This window comes from Podarcis filfolensis (genome assembly GCF_964270895.1).
Source record: "Podarcis filfolensis genome assembly, chromosome: 5".
Classification (NCBI taxonomy): Eukaryota; Metazoa; Chordata; class Lepidosauria; order Squamata; family Lacertidae; genus Podarcis; species Podarcis filfolensis.
In genome coordinates, this window is record NC_139608.1 from 13,757,401 (window position 1) to 13,784,430 (window position 27,030).

The window sequence follows — 27,030 nt, forward strand, 5'->3', positions numbered from 1 at the left end:
AAAAACAATGACCCACACACAGAGTTTATAAGGTTATTGATTGTTTAATTATCCAAAGACCTGGGAGAAGAGGAATGTTTTTGCCTGGCGCCTAGATAGATAGATAGATAGATAGATAGATAGATAGATAACAAAGGTGCAGAAAAGGCTTGTTCTTGTGTTGCCGCCCTCCAGACCTCTCACTGAAGGGCCTCAGACGATGATTGCAGGAACAGGTCGGTTCATAGGGGAGATGTTCCCTTTTTCCCATTAACCTCCATCTCCACAGACCACCCCCTTGACATCAGCAGGGGCCATTCCTAGGTCTCAGGTTTGGACCCTGAAATCTCAGGGTCTGGGACGCTCCTAACTGGCAACGCTAAGATGGTCCAAGTTTCAATTCCTAGCATCTCTAGGTAGCACTGGGGATCACTCCAATCTGAAACCCTGGAGAACTGTTGCCAGTCAGTGTAGACAATATTGAGCTAGATAGGCCAGTAGTCCGACTCAGTATAAGGCAGCTTCATGTTGAGGGATAACCAGCCTCATTTAACCAACATTGTTGTTCTTGTTGTTGTTGTTTAGTCGTTTAGTCGTGTCCAACTCTTCGTGACCCCATGGACCAGAGCATGCCAGGCACTCCTGTCTTCCACTGCCTCCTGCAGTTTTGTCAAACTCATGTTGGTAGCTTTGAGAACACTGTCCAACCTTCTCGTCCTCTGTCGTCCCCTTCTCCTTGTACCCTCCATCTTTCCCAACACCAGGGTCTTTTCCAGGGAGTCTTCTCTTCTCATGAGGTGGCCAAAGTATTGGAGCCTCAGCTTCACGATCTGTCCTTCCAGTGAGCACTCAGGGCTGATTTCCTTCAGAATGGAGAGGTTTGATCTTCTTGCAGTCCATGGGACTCTCAAGTCAAATTAATGCATGAAGGGGTTAATGCCATCAAGTAAGCTGTCCTGCCGAGCTTAGCTAGGTCATTCTCCCTCACCTTGGGAGGAAAGTAATCAAGGCTTTTGTTCACCTCAGTCTACCAAAGGAGCTCAGCGTGTGAAGAGGTTCTGAGATGTTTGCTGCTGTTCAGACCGCATGGCTATTACAAGCTATTCTTGTGTCCCTATAACAATAATTTAGAAACTTTCACCACTGTAACCAGCGGCGTAGCATGGGTTGTCAGCACCCGGGGCAAGGCAAGTAATTTGCGCCCCCTAACCCGGGGCAAGGCAAGTAATTTGCGCCCCCTAACCCTACAAATCTATGCCTATGAATGATGGTCCCTCTCTCTCTTTCTCATATTCCAATTGATTCCCATTTCCGCCGATCGATCCCCGAAGCTCTCACCCAGCGAAATTCGTGCGTAATTACGCTTCGCCATCCCTAATTCTGCCGCTTCCACCAGGAAATCATGACGGTGCATTTCTCCTCTCCAAACTTTCCCCGGCCCTTTGCCGGCCGGCGCAGCCCTTTTGGCTACGAGCTCCCCTCCTTCTCTGCCCGCTTCCGACCCCACCTCCCCGTCCAGCCTCCCTACCTCCTGAAAAAAGGCGCCGGCGCCGAGCAGGACACCCCCGCGGCCATCGGAGAGAGGCGGGGCCGAGGGAGGCAAGCCAATGGGCGAGGCGGGGGTAGGTGGCCACGGGGGCGGGCGCTGCTGCAGTCCTCGGGTGGGCAAGGTAGGAGCAGGCGGAGGCTGGCCGGCCGCTCTGACAATAGGGGCGGGCCGAGGGCACGACGCGGCTGGGCCCTCTGGACTCGCGCCCCCCCCAGATGTTGCGCCCGGTGCGGCCGGCACCCCTGGCACCCCCCACGCTACGCCACTGACTGTAACTAAGCCAAGTTTTACTGCCGGTGCTTTCTGACTGAAGTATGGAAAAGCACATGAACCTGACCTTTGAAGAGTTTTTAAGTAAACCCATTTTTAACTTACCAAATGCATGGTCTTTTGCTATGCTAGGGGAGCTTTGGAAGGAACTTAGAAGGGCATATTTTAAAGGTCTAACGGTCTATATGTCCACGCTTTACTTTGCTGCATAGTTTGTGATCTTAAATCTCCGCTGGTGTTCTCTCACCAAAGAGTACTGCATCTTGGCATCCAGGGAATTTCCCTTTTATTTTTTTCCTTCCCATCAACATCTATGTTCCTGCGTTATGTATTTGGCATTAGCAATGGCAGTTTCTCCACATGTTACTTTGTTTAAGGAACATCTTTGGCATTTTGGCAACTGCATACTCAGAGGTATAAGAATTCTGCAGTAAAGGAAGAAAGAGAACAAGAACAGATTGGGTGATTTATAATTAGGCCTAATTGGTTCCCCTGTACATTTGGCCATTTTGCCCAGAGTTGACAGTCTCTCTAAAGCTCAGAAATATTTCCCTGTTCCTCTGAAAACATGACATAAGCAATAATTCCTTTACTTTCCCCACAAGGTTTCATTTACATTTCGCGCAAAGGCTCCAGTGATCAACGTTTGAGTGTTTGATGTACTATCAAGACAGAAAAATGCCTTTTACTTAGACCAACCGTAATTTTACTGACTATTGCTTTATTGTACTTCAAATTGCAATCACTATTACCATGTTGCTACAGCATATCCAAACTCCACACCCTAAGCGCATCCACAGCATCTCTTTACATTAGGTGAAGGGCTGTCAGGTGCGGAGAAATTTTATGGAATTACTTGTGTAATCTGTTCCTTTATCATTACGTTCCTCTACCCGCTTGGACTACTGCAATGCGCTCAAGGTGGGGCTACCTTTGAAGGTGACTCGAAAACTGCAATTAATCCAGAATGTGGCAGCTAGACTGGTGACAGGGAGTGGCCGCCGAGACCACATAACACCGGTCTTGAAAGACCTACACTGGCTCCCAGTACATTTCTGAGCACAAGTCAAAGTGTTGGTGCTGACCTTTAAAGCCCTCAGCAGCCTCGGTCCAGTATACCTGAAGGAGCGTCTCCACCCCCATCATCCAGCCCAGACACTGAGGTCCAACGCCGAGGGCCTTCTGGCGGTTCCCTCGCTGTGAGAAGTGAGGTTACAAGGAACCAGGCAGAGGGCCTTCTTGGTAGTGGCGCCTGCCCTGTGGAAAGCCCTCCCAGCAGATGTCAAGGAAATAAACAACTATTTTACTTTTAAAAGACAACTGAAGGCGGCCCTGTTTAGGGAAGTTTTTAATGTCTGATGCTGTATTGTTTTTAATATTCAGTTGGAAGCCGCCCAGAGTGGCTGGGGAAACCCAGGCAGATGGGTGGGGTATAAATAATAAATAATTATTATTATTATTATTATTATTATTATTATTATTATTATTATTACCCCATTCAGGGCCGGTCCAGACATGTGGCAAAGTGAGATTTGCCTCAGGTGGCAGGATCCACAGGGGCAGCAGAACCAGCCTGAAAGTAATGCATTGCCTGCTGCTGCTGCCACAGGTGCAGCAATGTCTGCAGCGAGCTCCTTGGAGGTCAAATCCACCACCTCCTCAGCAGTCCTCCCCAACCATGTAGCCTCTTGGTGAATAGGAGGCACTGCTGGGGTCTCCCTGACTACACCCACCCAGCATAATTCAGAGCACACACACCCACACACCGGTGACTGCATTTGATTCCTACTTGTTCCTGATTTCACCTTGTTCCTGATGTAGATCTTTGCTCACCCTTCCTTCCCTGGTGTGCGGAGCGCCATTTTGTGATTCACTGCAAGCGTCAAAATGTCTCTCACCGGCCCCGGCCCCATTCATTTCAGTGCAAAGGAGAGGAGACACAAATGCAAAAGGTGGGGGACAATCATCAATTGTGGGTGGCGCTGTGGGTTAAACCACAGAGCCTAGGACTTGCCGATCAGAAGGTCGGCAGTTCAAATCCCCGCGACGGGGTGAGCTCCCGTTGCTTGGTCCCTGCTCCTGCCAACCTAGCAGTTTGAAAGCACGTCAAAGTGCAAGTAGATAAATAGGTACCACTCTGGTGGGAAGGTAAACGGCGTTTCCGTGCACTGCTCTGGTTCGCCAGAAGCGGCTTAGTCATGCTGGCCACCTGACCCGGAAGCTGTATGCCGGCTCTCTCGGCCAATAAAGCAAGATGAGCGCCGCAACCCCAGAGTCAGCCACAACTGGACCTAATGGTCAGGGGTCCCCTTTACCTTTACTGTAGATTGAAAGCAGTAGCAGCAGCGAATACCAAGCGTAGCTGCTGGGCTGGTTTCGGACATGGGACGAAGAAGCGAAGACCAGAAATTCTCTCTCCCTTTTCTGTTTCCACCAAAACTCTCCAACATTCCTAAACACAAATAAGATTGGGATTCAGAAACCTCCCGCACTGCAGGTCCATCTCTTCACCTTCTGTGTAGAGGCAACCCAGCAACATTAATTACACTTTTTAAAAGAGCTGATAAGAGTAAGCTGTTTTGTAGAAGTAGAATGCAGAGAGTTATTTTTGTCTCTCACGTCCAGTCTAAAAGCTGATTAACTGCTGTGTAGAATAATAAGAGGCTGTAATGACAATTAAGCATTAGTGACCCGTACTCCAGCTCCACATCTACAAATTAGAATTTTCTTTAAAAAAAATTAAAATCATGGGACCCTTGATTGTGCTGTGATTGCAACAAGCTTCTCCAGGTCCTCCAGACCTTTGGGCTCCACTGACAAGGTGAGAGGCTGGACTGTCCCAGACTTTGCAACACCTCCTTGGAATATTGTAGTCAGGAGTCCTTTCCACCTGTTGTGGAAAAGCTGGACAAAGGTGAAATATACTCAGAGTTGAGAGTGGATTTCATGCTTTTTATTCACCTCATAGTGGTGAGGAGGAATGGAAGTTCCCCCAGAATGTCTGCTTTATATACATTATTTACACAATGGGCCCCGTGTGATTGGCTAATTCCGGGATTCTTCTGTAGGCCAGTCAGGTTGCGGATTCACTTCCACCTGGAGCTGGATTGGGTGGCTCCTGTGGACCAATCTTGAAAGCAGACATTCTGGGGGAACTTCCATTCCTCCTCACCACTATGAGCTGAATAAAGAGCATGAAATCCACTCTCAACTCCGAGTATATTTCACAGGGGCTGGGGGAGAGTTTCCCCACCCACTGCGCTAGAGGAAGTTTTCGTGAAAAACTGCGAGCCTGCGTTGTTTGCGTAGTCCTTTATGCCTGAAGGGGTTCTCCTGGCAAATTGATAACATTTTTGAAGAGTCCCGCTTAAGAGGTCCTTGCTAAGGTTCAGAAAGCTCACGGACTGATTTGGAGAGGAACTTTATCCGCAAGGACAGGACCCGGGTACAGTAGAAGTGTGTTATTAAAGTACTCCACTTGCATTTAGGCGATCTGCGCATAGACGCGCCAGCAGGGCACAGTGACAGCTTTTGCCAGAGCCGTTTGTTATTTTACAGTGTCAAAGGATGAACAGCAGCGATGGGTGGAGGTGGAGAGGGGGGGTGTGCTGTTGAGAGAGACAATGAAAGGTGTAGGAGGACACGCTGAGGTTTGGGGCTCTATTCAGGGATGGGGGCTCTTTGTTTGATTGTTTGTTCATAATGCATCTGAGATTGCTAGCTTTCTGCAGCTGAGCAGCCAGTGACAGCAGCTTTTTGGAACAATGGTCCCTGTCTAAATGGCGGAGGAGAGATGTGAGATGCTGGCTGTGCAGCTAATGTCAATTCAGTTCTCTGACATAGGATGCAATGGAGGGCCAAAACCAGGAAAACAGCTTTGCGGACAGTGAATGCTTTCGGGTAACTTTGCCACTTCCCTTAGGGAGCAGCCCTCCACCCGCAAGGACCCTGGAATTGATTTCATGATTCACATCAAGATTTATAAGGCAGTCCCTTTCAGGATTTCTATTCTGAATCTGCAATCACGTGTACACGTCAGGGGAAAACGGGAGAGGGGAGAAGCACTAGTTAAGGCAAGAGAGGTGGAACCTTTTTCAGACTAAGGGCCATATTCCCTTCTGAGGAGGCTTCCGAGGGCCACATGGCAGTGGTGGGTGGGGCCAAAGGGAAAGCAGGTGGAGCCGGGAATGTAAATGTTGTCTGGCTTCTACATATACACACACTTCTTCTTCTTATCCTTTGTCCAGAGAAGCAAAAAGCATTATCAAAGGTCAAGGACACATTCCAGATGAGCTAGAAAAAAGGTGTCCAGACAGGGCCAGTGGAGGGGTGGCCAGGGGTCAGGGGAGCTGTTCTCCAAGCCTGGGGTTTCCCTACCCGTTGATTTACAGCAATTGTACTGCACAATCTTCACATCCAGCTTCCAACTTGCACAACAGGTGTCAAGTCAGTCCGTCCATCAGTTTTGCTCAAACTGCCTGCCCTGTTTTGTTTTTTAAATTAAGGACCACCTGTGCATTTATTTGTTCATTTCCCACCCACCCCCATCCTTCCGCTTCTGCAGAAAATAAACAGTAGTTGCAAGGCGGTGACAGAGATATCAGGGAGGTCTGCTGGTGATGGGCTAGTCAGAGCTGCCCACGAATGACTCTCATAACTAATGGGCAGAGCTTTTTATTCCCCCCTCCCCCGAACTCAGCTCTGGAGAGAATACAGATGTGCTTATACAGAAAGCTTCCAAATCAGCCCTTCTGTTCTACAAATGTTACATCTGTCTCTTGACCCTGTCTCCATAATGAGTTTGCTTGAACTCACTGGACCCGACTTCTGCGTGAACATACCACAAAGAAGGTGACAGAACCAAACCATACAGCCTAGGCACCAGCTCGGTTGCACAAGAATCTAATCACGCAACTGGCTTGTTTGTTCACCTGAGTAGTGCAGTGCTGCTGACTTTACTCACGGATGTCTGAGCTGCATCTACAGTAACTGTGGCATGCAGAGGTTGAGGTGCATCTGAGCTGACAGTCATGCTTTCTGAATCAGGACTCAGGAACAGTAACTAGGGAACTGGTCTCTGCATCTAAGGCAGGCATGGCCAAACTCGGCCCTCCATATGTTTTGGGACTACAACTCCCATCATCCATAGCTAACAGGACCAGTGGTCGTGGATGATGAGAATTGTAGTCCCAAAACATATGGAGGGCCAAGTTTGGCCATGCCTGATCTAAGGAAATGGTTGTAACTTAGTAACAGAGCATTTGCTCTACATATGGAAGGTACCCAATTCAAGATGCTCATGCTAGTGTCTAAAGCCCTAAAAGACGTAGGTGTGCTGGGCCTGGGGATAACCTGAGTAAGGCGGTCCAGATCCGGTCCCGAATCCAGGGGTTCTGCGAGGAGTCAATCCGACAGGGCCAAGGCAGGACACGAGGCAGGAAACCAGGCAAGGTCAGGCACAGGATCACAGGCAGGTTCTGGCAAACAGCAACGTTGCTCCCATAACCTGGGGCGGGGTCCAGCAGCCTTCTATCTCTGTCGGGGTAACGGCCGGTCCTGATCCCCTGGTGACTCACCTCCCTGTCTCACCCAAAGGCAAGCACTCCTCCTGCGAGGCCTCTCCTTCTCTCAGACCTCAGTCTATGCAGCTCGGGAGATGTCAGTGGGTTACTAGACCCAGAGGCCGCCTCAGCCTCTCCTGACCCAACTGGTAGTGGAGCAGCTGTAAGTGATTGCCCAGCTGAAGGCAACAAGGTAATCCCTGCATCTGGAGCCAGGGCAGGCTCAGGCCCCTGACTCGGCCCAGCTGGTACTTGTTGCAGGGGAACCTGTGCAGACTGGGGCTCTTCAGAATCAGGCCCCAGACTAGGTTCAGCTGCCACCTGAGGCAAAGGATCCGGTGCAGACTGAGACTCCTCTGGCTCCGAGTCCGACCCCGAGTCCCAGGCCATCACAGTAGGCACCAAATCTCTGGAAGACCAGCTTCTTCTCTATAGACCCTCCAGGTGTTAAGGTCAACAGAAGGGGCCTTCTTAGTAGTTCCAACTCCCACAAAACCTCAGGAAAAGGCATTATCTGTGACAGCCCCTAAGCTGTAGAATTCATTCCCCACAGAAGTCTGTCCGGCTTCACAAGAAATCAAACCAAAGGCCTGACAGGATGATTACAAAGGAAAATAAGTACCGGATGATGAAATTCTGGTTTAAATTGGTGAAGGAAGAATGGAGAGATTCCTTTGTGTGGAGACCGGAAGATCTATGGATTACAAATCTGATTAAAGTGGAAGCTGGAGTCTTGGTGACAATTGGACTTTTGGACCTTGCTTTTAAGTATGGAGGTCTGGCTGGAAGAAATTTGGACTTTATTGAGACAGAGCTCCTCCGAAATTTGGAGTTTAATATTAAGGACTATCAAAAAAACCGGCAGAGAGGGACTGAGAGAGAATTAAGAGCCTCGGACGTGAGATCTCCAGGCTGATAGAAAATTAAGACTGGACATTTGTTGGGGATCGAAACCGGGAAAGGGGGTGGTGGGGTTTGAGAATCCAAAGGGTGTATAATTATGATCTGTCTTATTTTTTTTTTGTTTGGTTATTAATATGAAAATTGGGAAATTCGTGGAATGGAACTAGGGTCGACTTTAGGAAAAAGATTTGTGTATTGAGGTACAAATATTGATGTTTATAAGTTAAAATAAGTTTAAAAAAAATGAATTAAATATAAAAAGGTTAAAAATTGGGGATAGGAACTTGTTGAACAAACAAATTGAATTGGAATGCAAGAAGGGAGGTGTGGGGAAGTCTGGGAAATATGGTAATGAAAATATGAAATTGTAAATTTTAAATGTTTTCTTTTTTATTTTTTTGCATTTTTTGTTCTTTTAGATTTTTTTTGTATTGAATTTGAAAAACCCTAATAAATATTTCATTTAAAAAAAAAAACAGAAGTCTGTCCGGCTTCTTCACTGTACAGATTCCGGCAAAGGCCAAAGATGCAGCTCTTTATATTGACCTCCAACATATGCAGTGTGTTTGTTCCATAACTACGCATCTCCTGTGACCACTTTAACTGTTTTTAATTCTGAATTTTGAATTGTTTTAACCCACCCCAGGACCTTCCGGTGAAGGGCAGGTAATAAATTTCATCATCAATATCATTGCCATCACCACCATCTCCAGGTGGTAAGAGCTAAGAAAGTCCCCTGTATGAAAACCCTCGAGTACCACTCCTGGCCAGTGTACACAGCTAAATGGGCCAGAGGTCTAAACCAGTATGAGGCAGTTTCCTATGTCCCTGTGACTTTGGAAGCAAACCCCAAGCCCTGATCAGAAGAGGGCAACCATCGTGATCAAGGGTCTGGAAACCAAGCCTTATGAGGAATGGTTGAAGGTGTTGGGAATTTTTATCCTGGAAACGAGGAAATTGAGAGGAAATATGATAGCCATCTTGAGAGTCCCATGGACTGCAATAAAATCAAACGCATCCATTCTTAAGGAAATCAGCCCTGAGTGCTCACTGGAAGGACAGATCCTGAAGCTGAGGCTCCAATACTTTGGCCACCTCATGAGAAGAGAAGACTCCCTGGAAAAGACCCTGATGTTGGGAAAGATGGAGGGCACAAGGAGAAGGGGATGACAGAGGACGAGATGGCTGGACAGTGTTCTCGAAGCTACTAACATGAGTCTGACCAAACTGTGGGAGGCAGTGGAAGACAGGAGTGCCTGGCGTGCTCTGGTCCATGGGGTCACGAAGAGTTGGACACGACTAAACGACTAAACAGCAAATGATAGCCATCTTCAAATATCTCAAGGGCTGTCACATGGAAGAGAGAACAAGCTTGTTTTCTCCTACTCTGGAGGGTAGGACTCGAACCAATGGCTTCAAGTTACAAGAAAAGAGATTCCGACTAAACATCAGGAGGGACTTTCTGACAGTAAGAGCCATTCAACAGTGGAACGGTCTCCCTCGGCAGGTTGTGGGCTCTCCTTCCGTGGAGGTTTCTAAGCAGAAGTTGGATGGCCATCTGTCATGGATGCTTTAGCTGATATTCCTGCATTGCAAGGGGGTTGGACTAGATGACCCTCGTGGTCCCTTCCAGCTCTACAGTCTAATGACATAGGGGCCAATGTAAACTGCTTTGAGATTATGCATTTGAATACATAAATAAATAGCACCCTGCTTAGCCTAACTTGCTCAGATAGGGATGGCTTTGTGGACTGAGACATTATCATGCATCCCAGGCTTTCAGCCCATCCAATGCCCACCTAGCTCATTGAGAGGGCTGCGAGAATAGCAAACAATAAACCTCTCAATGACAGCAATTGCAGAACGATTCGCATAAAGGCCAGTAAATTTAGCTCCTCTCGGATGGCAGCTGCATGCAGATTTAGTATTGAATTAACATGAAATGAAAATTTCGAGACATTGTACAGGAAGTTATTTACACAACTCTCATTAACAATAAAGGCAGGGCGGAGGGTTTTTTTTAAATAAATAAATAGAATTTCTGCTCGCTCAGCTGAAAACGTATCCCAAGTTGTCTCGAAAATAAGGAAAGGAAGATCAAACGGGGAACAGTGATAGCACCAAAAGCCAATTTGCTCTTATTCTTCACTATTTTTATTTATTTATTTAAATGTGTGGGGGTGTGCATCAGCTCTACAGATACCTTAACTAGTCCTCATCATGCCGGTTTCTTGTCATTTTTGCCTGCAAAGCAAGGTTGAGTAGTACAGGCAATGCTATTAGCTTGAGAGATTCCTTTTTCTACGGTACAGCAGTAGCCAGCATGGTGGGCTGTCCCTGGTCCAGGATATTACGATCATTATTGGAGGAAGGCTGAGAGGCAACAGGGCAAGCAGCAGCAAAGGAGAATCAGGAGAAGCACAAATTTCCAAGGAGACCCATATTTCAGTTCACGCATTGGTTTGGAAAATGTATCGGAACGGAACAAATTTCTCCCCCATGTCTTGCAGGCAGCACAGATCAAGACAGACATCAAGTAACTTCCAGGTCCTGTTGAGAAAGGACCTCACCATGCAACCTGTCTGCGGTTGTACCATTTCTGAACGCAGGTGGAAGACCAAATGCTTACTTGCTCATGCAAAAGAAGCAAGCTGGATTAAATACACTAGATCTTCTCCTTCAAGTTGATAGGGCTGTATATGATGCGGAGAAGCATTCGAACATTTGGTCACCCTCCACCTGAAGTCTGAAATGGTACCGCATGGCCTCAGATACATCCCACAAGGCTTTTGTTTCACAAGAAAAGCCCGGCTGGATCACGCGGAAGGCTCCCCAGTCCATGCTGAGCCTAATCCAGCGCTTGAAATTCAAGTTCATCCTTTTCCTTCCACATCAAAGAACATCGGGACAGGGTGTGTGTGGAATATCTCAAATGTAATTTTCAGCAGCTTTACCTGTTTCAAAGGCTCTGGGAGGATTACAGCCCTGAACCTCACTCTCCAAGTTGGTTGTTGTTGTTGTATTCATCATCATCATCATCATTATCATAATTTTATTATTTATATGCTGCTGGGGCAACCCTATGTGTGGGTTGCCCCAGCCACTCTTGGCGGCTCCCAACAAAATGTTAAAAACACAATAAAGCATCAACTATTAAAAAACTTCCCTGAACATCATTTTAAAGGGTAGGGCTTTAATGTAAAGATTCTAAATGATTCCTTCCTTCCCGCCATCATTTAACAGCGCCATTTCCCAGTTCCCAGATATATATATTTTGTCACGCTGAAGCAGGGTCTAGTCTGTAGAAAAGCATTACTACCCAAAAAGAATTAACCCCCCCAAAAAAGCTCAGCAATACCTTTGTGCTCGCTGAGGTGTGTGGAATTAATTCTCTTGCTCTTTCAGCCACATATACATCTTTCCTATAGAGACGCTTTGGAGGCTATATCTATATATATGGTAGCAGGGCTAAAAGTTACAAGCAATGAACCCTCTGATTTACGTCTCTTACCTGTAACAAGATGATATGGGGATTTGAAACTGAGGAGTGTCATAAACGGCCTGCGATTTTTCCTGGAAAAGGTGGGATAAAATAAAAGAGGTAATTATATCGGGAGCTTTGTGTAGCATATTTCAAATCTTCAAAGCACTTCATTTGCCCTGTCTTGAGGCCAAAACTGGAGGATGGCACAACCCAACTCAGGTCATGTGGATCCCTAAAAATTTGGGGAGGGGAGCTAATGAAAGAATCATCCGGTGAAAGAATAGAACATGGGTAGGCAAACTAAAGGGATGCGGGTGGTGCTGTGGGTTAAACCACAGAGCCTAGGACTTGCCGATCAGAAGGTCGGCGGTTCGAATCCCCACGACGGGGTGAGCTCCCATTGCTCGGTCCCTGCTCCTGCCAACCTAGCAGTTCGAAAGCACGTCAAGGTGCAAGTAGATAAATAGGTACCGCTCCGGCGGGAAGGTAAACAGCATTTCCGTGCACTGCTCTGGTTCGCCAGAAGCGGCTTAGTCATGCTGGCCACATGACCCGGAAGCTGTACGCCGCCTCCCTCGGCCAATAAAGCAAGATGAGCACCACAACCCCAGAGTCGGCCACGACTGGACCTAATGGTCAGGGGTCCCTTTACCTTTAGGCAAACTAAGGCCCAGGGGACCAAATCTGGCCCAATCGCCTTCTAAATTCGGCCCATGGAGGGTCCGGGAATCAGCGTGTTTTTACATGAATAGAATGTGTCCTTTTATTTAAAATGCATCTGTGGGTTATTTCTGGGGCATAGGAATTCAAAATCCTGCCAATGTTTCCATCTGCTTTCAGTGGTCTAATATGTAAATATGTATATTTCCTAATTTAGACCACATTTCAGAGGGAAAGTAAAAAATAAAAATAAAAAGTTTTTTAAAAGGTGGCTCCTCTTCTCTAAGTAGAGCTGAACTTTCCTCCAGAACCCATTTTTAAGTGTTTTCCCACAGTGAAGATTACTCCCAGTCACAGGCCTCATGAGCTTATGACACTAAGCCAGTTTCCCTTTTAAATCAACCACAGTTTAGTGTGAGGTCCAAATCCAAAGAAACTGTGGTGAATCTCGACTATGGCTTGGCCAAACAGGGACTGATGGGGGAGGCTGAGGGGTGGAATCACAGGGCCAAACAAGCAGAGATGGTGGGAGATATCTGTGATCTTCTTTAAGAGATAGATCTTCTTTAAAAGATAAAAGTACTGTCGTATTGGATGGGCCTGCAACCCTGGGGAGAGAGTTTGGCTCTTTCTCCCACATGCTATTTCCTTGATTTAATTCTTCCCCCCTCCCCACAGCAACTATTTGCTGCATGTGGAGAATCATACAAGCTTCTCCAGGCACCTTGCTTTCCAATGGAAGCTCCTGCAACTGCTGTGATGAGAAAGAAATGAGATAGGGAACTTTTCCCCTTCCTCTTTCTCTCTCTCTTCCCATGGTGCTTCTTAAACAGCTCCCTATAAATGGAGAGAGGACCTTAGCCTTGCATTAGAAATTCAGAATGCTTTTAAAGTATTCAGTAATAAGGTGATTATTCTATATTAAATTCCATGGGAGAAGAATATGAGTGAAATATGAAAACAAGCCTATTTCATCCTTAAAGCATTCAGCGGGCCACTTTTCACGCGATTCTCTTCCATTAACTGAGAATTAAGAACAGAAATTACTCCTCCTTTCACTTATTTTCCTACTTACAGTCTTCCTTGGCTTTCTTGATGGATGGATTAAAGCAGCCTCTTCTAATCTGAATCTCCTCTATTATTATTGGGCAAGGGAAATCATAAAAGGTATTCTGAGATTTTTATTTCTTTGGTCACAACCTTTCCCAACTGACTAAGGAATATGCAAATCAGGTTCTCGGTTGATCATTGGGAGAAAATGATTCTAAATGGTATTAGGATATATATATATATCTATCTCCTCAAATCATCCTTCATGTGCTCTAATATCCCTCTTCTCACAGTGGGCAGTGAATAGCACCTCAATCTAAGCATATTACGTAAGCTAGCCTCAATACTAGTCAAGCAGTGGAGAAGCATTATGCACATCCTATGGGCAGAAGAAAGGAAGATGCTTTGAATATCACCTTTTAACCCCCAGGAACACAGGAGCTGCCTTTCAGGGCATTGGCCCATGTAGCTTGGTATCATTACATCACACCCCCACCTCCGAGTAGTGGGAGGCTCTAGGGCAGGCATAGGCAAACTCCAGATGTTTAGGGACTACAATTCCTGTTAAGTTGTGAGTGAACATATCAGACGACACAGTGATTCTTCAAACAGCTCTTGTTTATTGACAGGCCAGGCCAGAACTGAACTGAAGGGTTCAGCCAGCCTGCTTATATAGAGCTCCACTAGAACGCAACAGTAACCACTTTCTGTAACTATCCAATCACTGAACGTCACTTTCAATCCCATATTTGCATATGTGGACCTGAGTGAAAACTATCTACAGTATCCCCCTGCTGGCCCAGGGTGAGAGCTTCAGTACATAACAATTCCCATCATCCCTGACCACTGGTCCTGTTAGCTAGGGATCATGGGAGTTGTAGTCCCAAAACATCTGGAGGGCCAAGTTTGCCTATGCCTGCTCTAGGGGCTCAAAGTGCTTACACAGGGTTTGGTTTCCTTGGAATGAAGGCTGGCAGAGACTGTGGTGTCTTTAGGATATACGGTTCTATTTACACATATATGCAGGGAAGGCCCGCCCCATTTCACTGCCTGAGGCAGAATGGGGGGGTGCCATCCCCACTGCTGCCAAAGCCTTCCTTACCTGGGTCACGCAGCAGCCCCCATGAAGCCAGCAGAGATGGTGGCTTCCACCAAGATCTCGCAGAACTCTCGTGAGATCTTGCAAAGTGCACAAGATCTCATGAGATTTCACTGGAAGCCGCCACCGGCTCTGAAGCTACCACTTCTCCAATAGCTGGTGCCTCAGTGGGATTCTGATATCTGAGGTGTCTGCCTCAGGCTGCCTCATGGGTGGACCAGCCCTGAATATATGCAAACTTTTCATAACTTTTGTGGACTAGGACCCTCATACCTACGGGACCGCCTCTCCTGGTATGCCCCGCAGAGGACCTTAAGGTCCATAAATAGCAACGCCCTAGTGGTCCCGGGCCCTAAGGAAGTTAGATTAGCTTCAACCAGAGCCAGGGCCTTTTCAACACTGGCTCCGGCCTGGTGGAACGCTCTGTCTCATGAGACCAGGACCCTGCGGGATCTGATTTCTTTCCTCAGGGCCTGTAAGACAGAGTTGTTCCGCCTGGCCTTTGGCTTGGAATCAGCCTGATCCCCTCCCCCTCTTTCCTTTACCTTCTGTGATGGAACCCCTATTTGGAGACTTCCCTGGCTTTTCTCTGGCCCACGTAGGATCAGTCTGGATAGTTGGCCTTGGTGAAGATTTGACTTCTTCTCCCCCCAAAACAGTTTTTGATCTGGGCTTCCACTGAAATGAGGCTGCATTTTAAGTTGTATTTTAATCCTGTTTTTAAGTTGTATTTTAATCAATTGTTTTTATACTTGATGTTAGCCGCCCTGAGCCCGGTCTTGGCCAGGGAGGGCCGGGTATAAATAAAATTAACTAAATAAATAAAACAAACAACTAATCTGGCGAGGACAGATAAAGAAGGACAATTGCTTAGACTGCTGCTGTGGATGAACCAAAAATCCCACCCTGCTTCACTTGTTGCCCCTACCATGAACTCAGTCTCTCAGCCCTCAGTTCCTCCCCACAGCTGCAATGAAATACTGGCCTACCATCATCCAGGGGTGTTGTAAGCCTGCAATACATTGACGGGTGCAGAGTGCTTTGAACACCACCCTGCTTTGATTATTCTGCTTTTCGTCGAGCTATGTAATGTACTTGTCACACGGTTTTGTACCGCCAGTAAGTGGGTGTTGTTGTTATTTCTCGCAAGCTTTGCAGCAAAGGTGCAGCTTTAGGGAAGCCCTTTGAAGCCTCTCCAAAAGACATCTCAAGTATTGCCAGTTTTATTGAAACAAAGCTTGTAATCTGCTACTTGAAGATGAGGAAGCCCGACCTCGCTCTGAATCATTCGCACAGGTAAGAACGGAAGGGGGGGGAGAGACATTTTGATGCGATCTTCCCAGAGAAGGCTTTTGAGCGCTTATGTTGTAAACACAGGAACACAAATCAGTCTTGCACAAAGAAAGCATGTTCAAGAGTTCATGCTTGATCCTGTGGTCCAGAAAGTGGAGGTGCTATGGCAACTACATTACCTGCCTGTTAGCTTCCAGCCACGTCAGTCTCCTTGCATGAGCCTCTAACCTTGTAAATCCGCACCTAGTCCCTTGTGTTTGTCCCCTCTGAAATCAACAGGCTCTGGAAAATAGGGTTTTAGCCTGAAATGCTATGTATGTTAGCCCCCAGTGCAGGGGTTTGATTCCCCGCCCCCTCGGCAAATTTTTCTGCCCTTCCCAAGACGCTCCCGCCAACAATTGTGGCAGCGGCAAAGGAAGTACAGTAGTACTGGGAAAGAAGACAGAGACTTATCCATGCAGCACAGAACCTTGATAGGGATGCCAATCATCCCCACTGATAAGACAGGGCCGGCCATACCATTGGGCAAAGTGTACCAGGTGCCTTAGGCAGTGGAAGCTGAAGGGTGGGGGACTGTGCCAAGATGCTGGAGGAGTGAGGGGTGTGTGTGCCACACAGCCTCTCCTGCACCCCATAAATTAGCCCGTTCCCTGATTCAGATGCAGTAAAGGATCCTGCACCAGTATTAAAGTACAATACATGATGGAACATTAACGGTCATGGCTTCATTCAAAGAATCCTGGAAAGTGCAGCTTGTTAAGGACGCTGAGAGTTAATTTAGAAGACCCCTCTTCCCAAAAAGGATATGCAGCAAAAGAGGGTTTGATTAGAATGCCATGCAGGGGGTGGACTGGGAAGTCCTGAGGGAAGTGGTGGGGTTTGGGGGGCGGTGTTTTGTTTTGGAAAATGTATGATGTACAAGGTGTGACCACAAAGTAGGGTGAATCACTCCTGTATGTGGAGATATGTGGAAGGAGTTCTCCTGTATCTCAGCTAACATAGTGTGGCTATCACACAGGGTCCCTGGACGTTTCACCATCTATTGCAGGGGTCTGCAACCCGCGGCTCCGGAGCCGCATGTGGCTCTTTTACACCTTTGCCGCGGCTCCAGGGCGGATACTAGCGAGGGGAGGAGGCGCATTGTGCGCCCCGACACTCCCCACTATGGCGGGCGCTGTACTGGCTGTGACGTCTTATGGGGGCGGTGCGTGCGTTAGTCACGCACCGTCCCGACGTCACCTTCCCGCCCGCCCGCCCGCCCGCCCACTACATTGTAAGGGGCATGTACGCTGGTCACTGCATTGAAAGGGGGCATGTACGCTGGTCACTGTTTTGAAGGGGAGTGAAGAACACACACACAAAAAAAGGTAACTTGTTAATTTAACGTTTATTTCTATGAGGAGGAGTAATTCTGAGGGGTCAAACAAAGAAATAATACAAAAAGTGACAAAAAAGTTATTTTCATAATGACGAGTTTTGCGGCTCCCAGTTTTTTTTTCTTCGGAAACGGGTCCAAGTGGCTCTTTTTGTCTTAAAGGTTGCAGACCCCTGGTCTATTGATCCCTGTGCCACCACCCAGGCCCTACCTGGTACAATACTGAGTCCAGTCAGGGCTAACATTGGAATATAAACTTTTGTTTATTTATTGCAGTTTAACAAGTGTGTGGTTTCATAAACGGTATCGGTCAATTACAATCATGGGGTGCCTATCCAGACCTATAACTTCCGCTACCTGCTCTCCCTCACTAAACCACCTCTCAGATATTTACTTGTCTTCCTAGTCCCTAACTATTCCTGACTCAGTTTATTTCACTACACTAACTCAACCTCCCCACAAACTCTATTCCAATTCACTCCCACTCCAACCAACTCCCCAACAAACTCCTCCCTTTGCCCCTCCCAGAGCTGGTTTTATCGTCCCTCTGACTCCACCCCCTGGGTTCTGACTGGGTAACCTGTTTAACTATTTCACCTCCAGCACTCTCTCATATGGTAACGTCACACATAGGCACATGTGTCTCGGCATTTGTTGACAGGCCTACGTTCATGCAGTGGCATTTAGTAGCTGTTAATAGTGCAGTGTGTTGCAGTTGAAAATGGAGCAGAGAGTCAATATGAAATTCTGCTTCAAATTGGGTAAATCGGCATCAGAAACCCACGAAATGCTCACGATTGTGTACGGAGATGGAGCTGTAACTCGAAAGACAGTGTGTGAATGGTTTAAGCATTTCCGTGAAGGGCGGCAAACCATCGAAGATGATGCTCAGTCTGGCAGACTGTCAACGAGCAGAACGGCGGCAAATGTCGACACAGGTCATGATGCTGGATCAGCTTTTGTCCATCTGAATGATGGCGGAAGAATTGCATATTCCACGTAAAATCGTTAATGAGGTTACTGAGTCGTCCCACCCTCCATATTTTCCCAATCTGGCCCCACCAGATTTCTTTCTTTTTCCAAAACTGAAATCTGCACTGAAAGGGCACAGATTTTCCAACATTTCACAAGCTGCTGTGACGAGGGAACTGAAAGCAGTACAAAAAGAGGACTTTTCCAGAAGTTTCCAACAGTTCCACAAATGTTGTCAATGGTGCATTGTATCAGAAGGCGCCTACTTTGAAGGCCTGTAAGGTACCGTATTTTTCGCCCCATAGGGCGCACCGGCCCATAAGGCGCACCTAGTTTTTTTTGGGGGGGGAATAAAGAAAAAAAATATTCCCCCCCCCCCAGGCACAGGGCTGGGGCGGGGGAAGCCCGAGCTTCCCCCACCCCAGCCCCCAGAACAGGCAGCTCTCCGCAAGCCTTGGAAGACTGGTGCTACTTCCCGCCGGGCTCCCACGGCTTGCAGATATCTGCCTGAAGCCCAAACCAGGTCGGGGAACAGCGGGATGGCAGCGCTCCGCCTCCCTGCTGTCCCCCGAGCTTGTGGGGCTGGCGGCGGGGAGAAGCGGGCTTCTCCCCACCGCCAGCCTCCAAATCAGGTCGGGGGACAGCGGGATGGCGGCGCTCGGCCTCCCCGCTGTCCCCCCAGCTTGTCGCCCCAGGCTTCGAGATGCAGGCTGCTATCCGCAAGCCTTGGGAGCCAACGGGAACGCCCGCGGAGCTCCCAAGGCTTGCGGAGAGCTTCCTGAAGCCTGGAGTGCGAGAGGGGTCAGTGCGCACTGACCCCTCTCGCGCTCCAGGCTTCAGCAAAAGCCTGCATTCGCCCCATAGGATGCACACACATTTTCCCTTCATTTTTGGAGGGGGGGAAGTGTGTCCTATAGGGCGAAAAATACGGTATGTGTGTTCGAATATTTCTCGCTATCTGATTTCTGTGACCATTCACCGAACTTTCCGGTCACACCTTATACAGTCATACCTCGGGTTACAGATGCTTCAGGTTGCCTTTTTTCGGGTTACGGACCGCTGAAGCCTGGAAGTACTGGAATGGGTTACTTCCGGGTTTCAGCAGTCGCGCATGCGCAGAAGCGCTTAATCGCACTTTGCGCATGCGCAGACGCGCCAAATCACAACCTGCACTTGTGCAGACGCGCCGCTGCAGTTTGCGAATGTGCATCCCACACGGATCATGTTCGCAACCCGAGCATTCACTATATATTCAAAATCTGAAAAATGTATTTTTAAAGAAATAGAAGACCCCTCTTCCCTTCACAGAGCTACACTTCCCAGAGCAGTTTAACGATCAGTCCTTCTTCCCAGGGAACTCTGGGAATTGTAGCTCTGTGAGGGGGTCTCCTAACAACTCTCGGTACTCTTAACAAGCTAAAGTTCCAGCTGCTTGTGCGAGAGACCAGGGGCAGGTCAACAAAGCAATTACACGAGGCTCGGGACAGGGGTTAAAACTTTCTTCATTCTCTTAGGCAAAGGACCTTCTGGAAGACGAATGGCCGCCTTAAGTTGGTCATTGTTTCTTAATTACTGGGACACAAAATATTGCACAAATTACTCAAGCAACCCTTTTATTAACTTATCTGTAGTTGGGTGACCAACTTTCCAGATGATAATGTTTGCATAATGAACGTAATGCATAACAATTATGTATATATTTGTGGCAGCTTTTGTACAAGGCAAGAATAATAGCCCATTGCATGCATTAATACAGTTTTTAACGTGATAAAATCCAGCATTAAAAACCTACTGTTAGCATGGGGAGGTGCCCTTTCAGCAGAGATCAGGAACCTAATGTCTGGGGACCAAATGTGGCACGCCGGGCCTCTCTACTTGGTGCTTAGTACTCATCCCAGGCCACACCTCCTAGGGTATTTATGACTGGCTGGGATGTACCCTTAAACTAGGATGATGTCTGACTGAATGGAGGGTGGAGAGAGGTGTGAAAATGTATTCCTATTGTAGGAACTACTGTACAAAGGTAAAATTTACATCCATTGCCCCACCCATTTCTTCCTCTGGCTCCGCCCATCAGTGGCATGTGGTCCTTGGAAGGTCATTCCCACGCCTACGAGACAGTACTACCTTGAGATTTTAGCACAGTTTCTCTCTTTCTTGCCAATTAATTTTTATTGCGTCTCAAAGATTTTTAACAATTTAACTTCAAATTTAATACAAATCTAGAAGAATTTTTGTAAGTTCACCCTTCCTCCCTGGCGTTTCCAGTTTCGCTCTTTCCTGCTGGATTATATAACACACTTTTATCTATTACATTTTCCATTCATTACAATTAATCGTTCACTTATTTTCCCCTCCTTTCAATTCATTATCCGTTTACCATCCACTGCAGTTAGTGCAGTATTTATCAAAGCTTGTTGTTTTTCCAAAGCAAACTGAGAGGAACAGTTCACTCTTGCTCCTGAAAATGTTCACTTTTAGAGACAAACTAGACATTAGCTTGCATGTTGTGGATATAGATAGTGATAATGATATACGTTTGGAACTTCCTTAATAATAGCTCAAAAACGTTAAAAAGCTCGACCAATTTGGCCAAAAACTTTTGTGTACAGATTTTCACTTTTTGAAATATGGCAACTTTAACAGATACTGATATAGAGATATATCTGCTGCATGAGGGTCCAAGCAGAATCTCTGGAGATGGGGTAAAAGGTAAAGGGACCCCTGACCATTAGGTCCAGTCGTGACCGACTCTGGGGTTGCGGCGCTCATCTCGCTTTACTGGCTGAGGGAGCTGGCGTACAGCTTCCGGGTCATGTGGCCAGCATGACTAAGCCGCTTCTGGCGAACCAAAGCAGCGCACAGAAACGCCGTTTACCTTCCTGCCGGAGCGGTACCTATTTATCTACTTGCACTTTGATGTGCTTCGAACTGCTAGGTTGGCAGGAGCTGAGACCAAGCGATGGGAGCTCACCCCTTTGCGGGGATTCAAACCGCCGACCTTCTGATCAGCAAGTCCTAGGCTCTGTGGTTTAACCCACAGCGCCACCCACATCCCTTTCTGGAGATGGGGAGGGAGAGTTTAATCCTTTTCCGCATGGCATATTCTCTGAACAGGCATTTCCTCCTCACCTGTTTCCCATTAGGGAGAGTGAGGACGTGTTTGCTAGCCCCAGTACCTCTGTTACATTCCTGACATCTTGCACAACTAGAGCCAGCTTCCCAGTGCAGATTTTAGCCCTAACCCATGGAGCTAGACCAACATAACAGGCAGAAGTGACTCACCAGGTGGGGCAAAACTGCTACGCCAGCTTCCTGGCGGTTGGGTCGCTGTTGCTTGCTGGAATGGAGAGGGCTAAGGCAGCAAGGAGGTCACCATGGTGCAAACATACTAGCGGAAGTGCCAGGAAGAAGCTAGTGTCGCCACTCCACCCCTGGAAGCTGCTTTTGATGATGCGGGGACTGAGTTGGCATGCAATGCTATTCATCTCCTCACTCCTGCAAAGAGATAGAACACCTGAACATATTCAGGCTCCCCCAGCCCTACCTGCCTTGTCTTTTCTTGCGTATTTTATACTACTTTTGTGTTTTGCCATGGTTCCATGCTAAAGCTGTAAGCCATTTTGGAAAGTGGTGTATAAATCTTTCCAAGTACAGTTGTACCTTGGTACTTAAAGGCCTTGCGACTCAAATGTTTTGGCTCATGAACGCTGCAAACCCGGATGTGAGTTTTCTGGTTCGCGAACATTTTTGGGAAGCCGAACGTCCAACGCGGCTTCCGTGGCTTCCGGTTGAGTGCAGGAAGCTCCTGCAGCCAATCGGAAGCCATGCCTCAGTTTTCGGATGTTTTCGGAAGTCAAACGGACTTCCGGAACGGATTCCGTTCAAGAACCAAGGTACGACTGTACCTATAACGTGGTTCTCCGAATTTCAATACTTACATATGCAAATCAGTGCAGGGCCCATCCACCACCCATACAAGAGGGAGGGAGGCAAGATCTGCAAGCGTACAAGCAACTTTGGAAGCAGGGGGTAGAAATAACTCTACAGAAGGGAAATAAAAAGAACAGCCTACTAAGGGCTGAGCATACTCAGTGGCCACAAAAGACTCCTGGAGGAATGGAAAACTATCAGGGAAAAGGAATAGCATGGAGTACTTTGGAAGATGGCATGGCCGGCTGGAACCCTGAACAAAAGCACTCCACACTGCAACATTTTGTTGCAGGTCCAATTTATTGCGTGACAAGTTCCCGCCTTCCACTAGCGGAAATAGCAACACATGACACCATTATTTTAGGTTAATGGGCTAAAATTGGCCACAACTTTATTGGTTACAGGTAAAGAGCAGTATTGGCTTAGGCATTGGTCCTATCCGACTATCTGGCTTCAGCCTGCTTGCATGAAGACTGGGAAGGGTTAACACCAGCAGGGGGAGCCCTGCTGATGCACATCAACTAGGGACTCCCCCGGGGTCACCGCTAGGGGTCGCACTTTAGGCCCTGACCTCCATAGGCTTCTGATGAGGCCACGCACCCTGGAATCCTTTACCGGAGTACTCTTCAATATTTGGGGGAGGTGATGGCGCTCCTCCCCCCAAAACATCCACATAACAATACCCCTACCAATGCCTAACCGCCAAAACCAGGGAAGTTGTGACAATTTGCTATGAGGTAGGCGAAAAACCAAATGGCCGGTGCCAATTTGCCAAGTGGAAAAAATTCCTACCAGGCCCTTTGACGGCGACCAACCGAAGTCCATAGCAAGGTCAGAAGGAAACCTTGAAGGGCGGGTGGGTGGGAAACCAGGCAGCTGAGCGGGACAAGGAGGGAGATCCCAGGGCCGCACCTGCCTTATATGGGGCAAGCCATACCCCCTAAGCCAATTGGCTGGTCCGGGGATGACGTGGCCCGAGGATTCCCCAGATCACGCGGGGCCTGTAAGACAGCCTCCGCGCACATGTTGGGGGTGTGAAGCCCACAACACCACCTCCTCCCGAGGTCGGAAGTGGCTTAAGTAAACAGTGCTCAAGTTTGCATGTACATGGGGCCATCCAGTGACATGGATAGGAGAACTGCTTTGGCAGCTGCTCTGCTCTGGATCCAGGTGTGCTTACATTCTATAATGGAGCTGACAATCACGTATTTATATATAGACGAGCCTCTGTAACACCGCCAAAGAGATAAGCATGGACCAGTTGCTTGCCCATTTTGAGGGCATAAGAGGAAAGGTGGGTAATGCCAGGGGACGATAGCCAAACTCACAATAATTAAAGCCAATTTACAAGGCAGAGTAAATCTGCCGTCCGTAAGCCTGCCACATTACTCAAAGCGGGTCACCAGGAGCAGATACATGCAGCGCTTCAATATGAAAATATTCTGGGATACAATTAGCACAGGCAGAAGCTGAAGCATAATCAATAGCTGTATTTTTTCCCTAAAGAAAAGAGAAAGGATAAATAAATTATCCTGAGAATTCAAACTATAAATAGCCCTTGAACCATCCATTATGTAAAAAAAATTTTTTTTTTAAGTAATTTCTGTTGAGTCTTAACTCTCATTACAGCTTTAGGGAGGTTAGGTAACAACTATGGCACAAGGCAGATTCAAATCTTCATTTTCTGTTTATGATTAGCTGGGTGATTCCTTATTTCTCCTGTGTATCTTGCAAGTCCTGAACACATTTGGAAGCTCTTAATCAAGAGCAAACTGGATTCATTCTTCGAAGGCAGTTCGGAGACACTATTATTCATTATTTGTTTAGAGCATTTATACCCCACTCCTTGGCCAAAAAGGCGCCCAGAGTGGCTTACTTACAAACAGTTCAAGCCAAGATAGTCCTTGTTGGCAGGCTTAAAATATTAAAAAAGAAACACACACAAGGGGAAAGGTGTCATGGGGTGGGATTAAACGCAGGCACCAATTGTTAAACAATAATGTAGCTAATTGGTATTTTCTTAATAAAAAAATGTGCAAAGTTATTTTTGTTCGGTTTTATTTCAACAGAAGAAATTGTAAACAGATTGGTTTGGTTTAGCATTTGGGGGAGGGTGAATTCCATGAGCATTGGTGAAAGCTGGTGGTAAAGGGTTTTCCTTTCAAACACACAGCTCTTAAAGTCATAACAGTGACTTCTTTACCAGGAGTCCAGTTCTTTTGGCTCAGGCCAGAGGCGCCAACTTGTGCCAAAAAATGAGGGGTCCCCACATCGCCCTACGCAACATGCCCATGTGATGTCACAAACAAAATATTGCATCTTCAGGAGGAGGCCAAGCGCTGAACCAAGCACAGTGTGGCTTCAATGGTGGGCGGCTCCTCCTCTCTCACGCTCGGCCTCCTTTCACGGTAGGAGGTGGAGGAGCTGGCCAGCCGCTGAAACCACACTTAGCTCCTCACTCGGCCTCCTCCGTCCCCTCAACATTGGGGGGCCCCACCCCTCTACCAAAGGATATTGGGGGAGCTCAGAACAGCTTGTCCTCCATGAGCTGACACCCCTGGCTCAGGCATTAGGGCATGGAGAGAGATGGCATGAATAATAATAATAATAATAATAATAATAATAATAATAATAACAATTCATTATTTATACCCTTCCCATCTGAATGGGTTTCCACAGCCACCCTGGGGAGCTCCCAAGAGAATATTAAAAACACAATAAAACATCAGACATTAAAAACTTCCCTAAATAGGGCTTCATATATCTTCTAAAAGTCAGACAGTTGTTTATTTCCTTGACATCTGATGGGAGGGCGTTCCACAGGGTGGGCCATGGGAAGTACTAGATCTCCCTTGTCAAAGGCAGAGAGAGAGAGAGAGAGAGAGAGAGAGAGAGAAATACAGTGTTGGGTCCTGGTGTCAGTAGGGCTCAGTGGACAGAAGATAGGGATGATAATGATGACAATGATGATGATGATGATGATGATGATGATGATGATGATGATGATTTATTTATACCCCATCCATCTGGCTGGGTTTCCCCAGTCACTCTGGGCGGCTTTCAACAGAATTTTGTAACACAATAGCCTATTAAACATTAAAAGCTTCCCTAAACAGGGCTGCCTTCAGATGTCTTCTAAAAGTCAGACAGTTGTTTATTTCCTTGACATCTGATGGGAGGGCATTCCATAGGGCGGGCGCCACTACCGAGAAGGCCCTCTGCCTGCTTCCCTGTAACCTCACTTCTCACAGGGAGGGAACTGCCAGAAGACACTCGGAGCTGGACCTCAGTGTCCGGGCTGAACGATGGGGGTGGAGACGCTCCTTCAGGTACACTGGGCCGAGGCCGTAAAGATCCTAGTAACAATGAAGTGAGATCTTCTGTTTTGTTGCAGAAGGCAGTTTTGAATTATGCCAGATGGCAAAGCAGTGGAGGTCTGAGGAGTCAATTAACAGCCTCCATAACCTTGCCGTGCTGTTTTGCCTTTCTGTTGCTCACCCTAATCTAAGAGGCAGAGTTTTTCACCTCGTCTCAAAATAGCCTGGAAAGAAGCCTCAAACCTTTAAGGAAGCCTCGAGAGAGAGATACACTGCAACTTCTGGCACATATGAAAGGAATGAGGCTGGTTCTGAGCATCATATGAATGTTGCTCTACAACTTTGATTCACTTGTGCTGTTGTTTTGGCAACCTACACACCACGCAGGAGATCTCCTGGCGTCTGTTTGTGTTTTTTTTAAGCAACTGCAGGAAGATTTGAGGCATAGGAGCCAACTCCTAGGGGCCGTGGGAGCTTCGGCCCCCACAAAAAAAAAATATTTGAGGGAGCTGGGCCCCCGCAAAGTTGATGGACATTGCCATTCAAATGGTGTGCGTGCACCGTGTCATGTGATCGATTATGCGGCGCAGGGCTTACCTGGGTGTTATGTACTGAAGTTCTCACCCTGGGCCAGCAGGGGGATACTGTGGATAGTTATGCAAATAAGGGATCAAAAGTGACGTTCAGTGATTGGATAGTTTTAGACAATTGTTACAGTTACATTGTACTGGAGCTCTATATAAGCAGGCTGACTGAACCCTTCAGTTCAGTTCTGTTCTGGCCTGTGAATAAACAAGAGCTGTTTGAAGAATCGCTGTGTCGTCTGATATGTTCACCCACAACTTAACACTGGGCCCCCGTGATATTTCATTCAAGTTGGCACCCCTGGTTGAGGATGGTTAACTCTTTCTCCCTTAACAGGTCCATGATTAAAATAGCCCCCGGAAGCTCATTGTATGTAGAAGTAGATACTGGAGACGAGAAAACAGCACTCCCTCTGGAGTCCACTGGTTGAAGCAACTGCTTCATATAGCCCCCCTGCAAATGTGCCCGTGAGTGTCCCTGTGTAAAGGCGCTCTTTGGATCATGGTGAACAGCAGCCTGCAAGTCTGTTTTAAAACAGGCTGTAGTGTCAGGGATCTAAGTTACCAAATATCTATATTTAGTATATGATGAAACCATGAACCAGAATTGCCCCAATCGAGTGGAAACACTTCACAAATCAGATCTGCACTGAAGCACCTATAGGACTTTACCCCAGGTCAGATTGTATGGTCCACCTACCTCGTGGGTAGGCAAACTGAGGCCCGGGGACCGGATCCGGCCCAGTCACCTTCTCAATCCAGCCTGTGGATGGTCCAGGAATCATAAGGTTTCACATGAGTAGAATGGGTCATTTTATTTAAAATGCATCTCTGGGTTATTTGTGGGGCCTGCCTGGTGTTTTTACATGAGTAGAATGTGTGCTTTTATTTAAAATGCATCTCTGGATTATTTGTGGGGCATAGGAATTCATTCAGTATTTTTTTCAAAATATAGTCCAGCCCCCCAGAAGGTCTGAGAGACGGTGGATCGGCTCCCTGTT

The 27,030-nt window shown here is 47.3% G+C and overlaps 1 protein-coding gene and 1 long non-coding RNA gene across 2 annotated transcripts in view; both read left to right on the top strand.

Annotated features, from left to right (window-relative positions):
• The window catches only part of LOC310762476, a 531,937-nt gene that overhangs the window by 288,138 nt on the left and 216,769 nt on the right, over positions 1 to 27,030 (top strand). The window lies entirely within an intron of this gene.
• The window catches only part of SPATA16 (spermatogenesis associated 16), a 163,248-nt gene that overhangs the window by 26,268 nt on the left and 109,950 nt on the right, over positions 1 to 27,030 (top strand). The window contains exon 3 of the mRNA XM_083613339.1: positions 15,706 to 15,851. Within this exon, the coding sequence (XP_083469465.1) occupies positions 15,706 to 15,851 (146 nt within the window). The remainder of the gene's footprint in view (positions 1 to 15,705; positions 15,852 to 27,030) is intronic.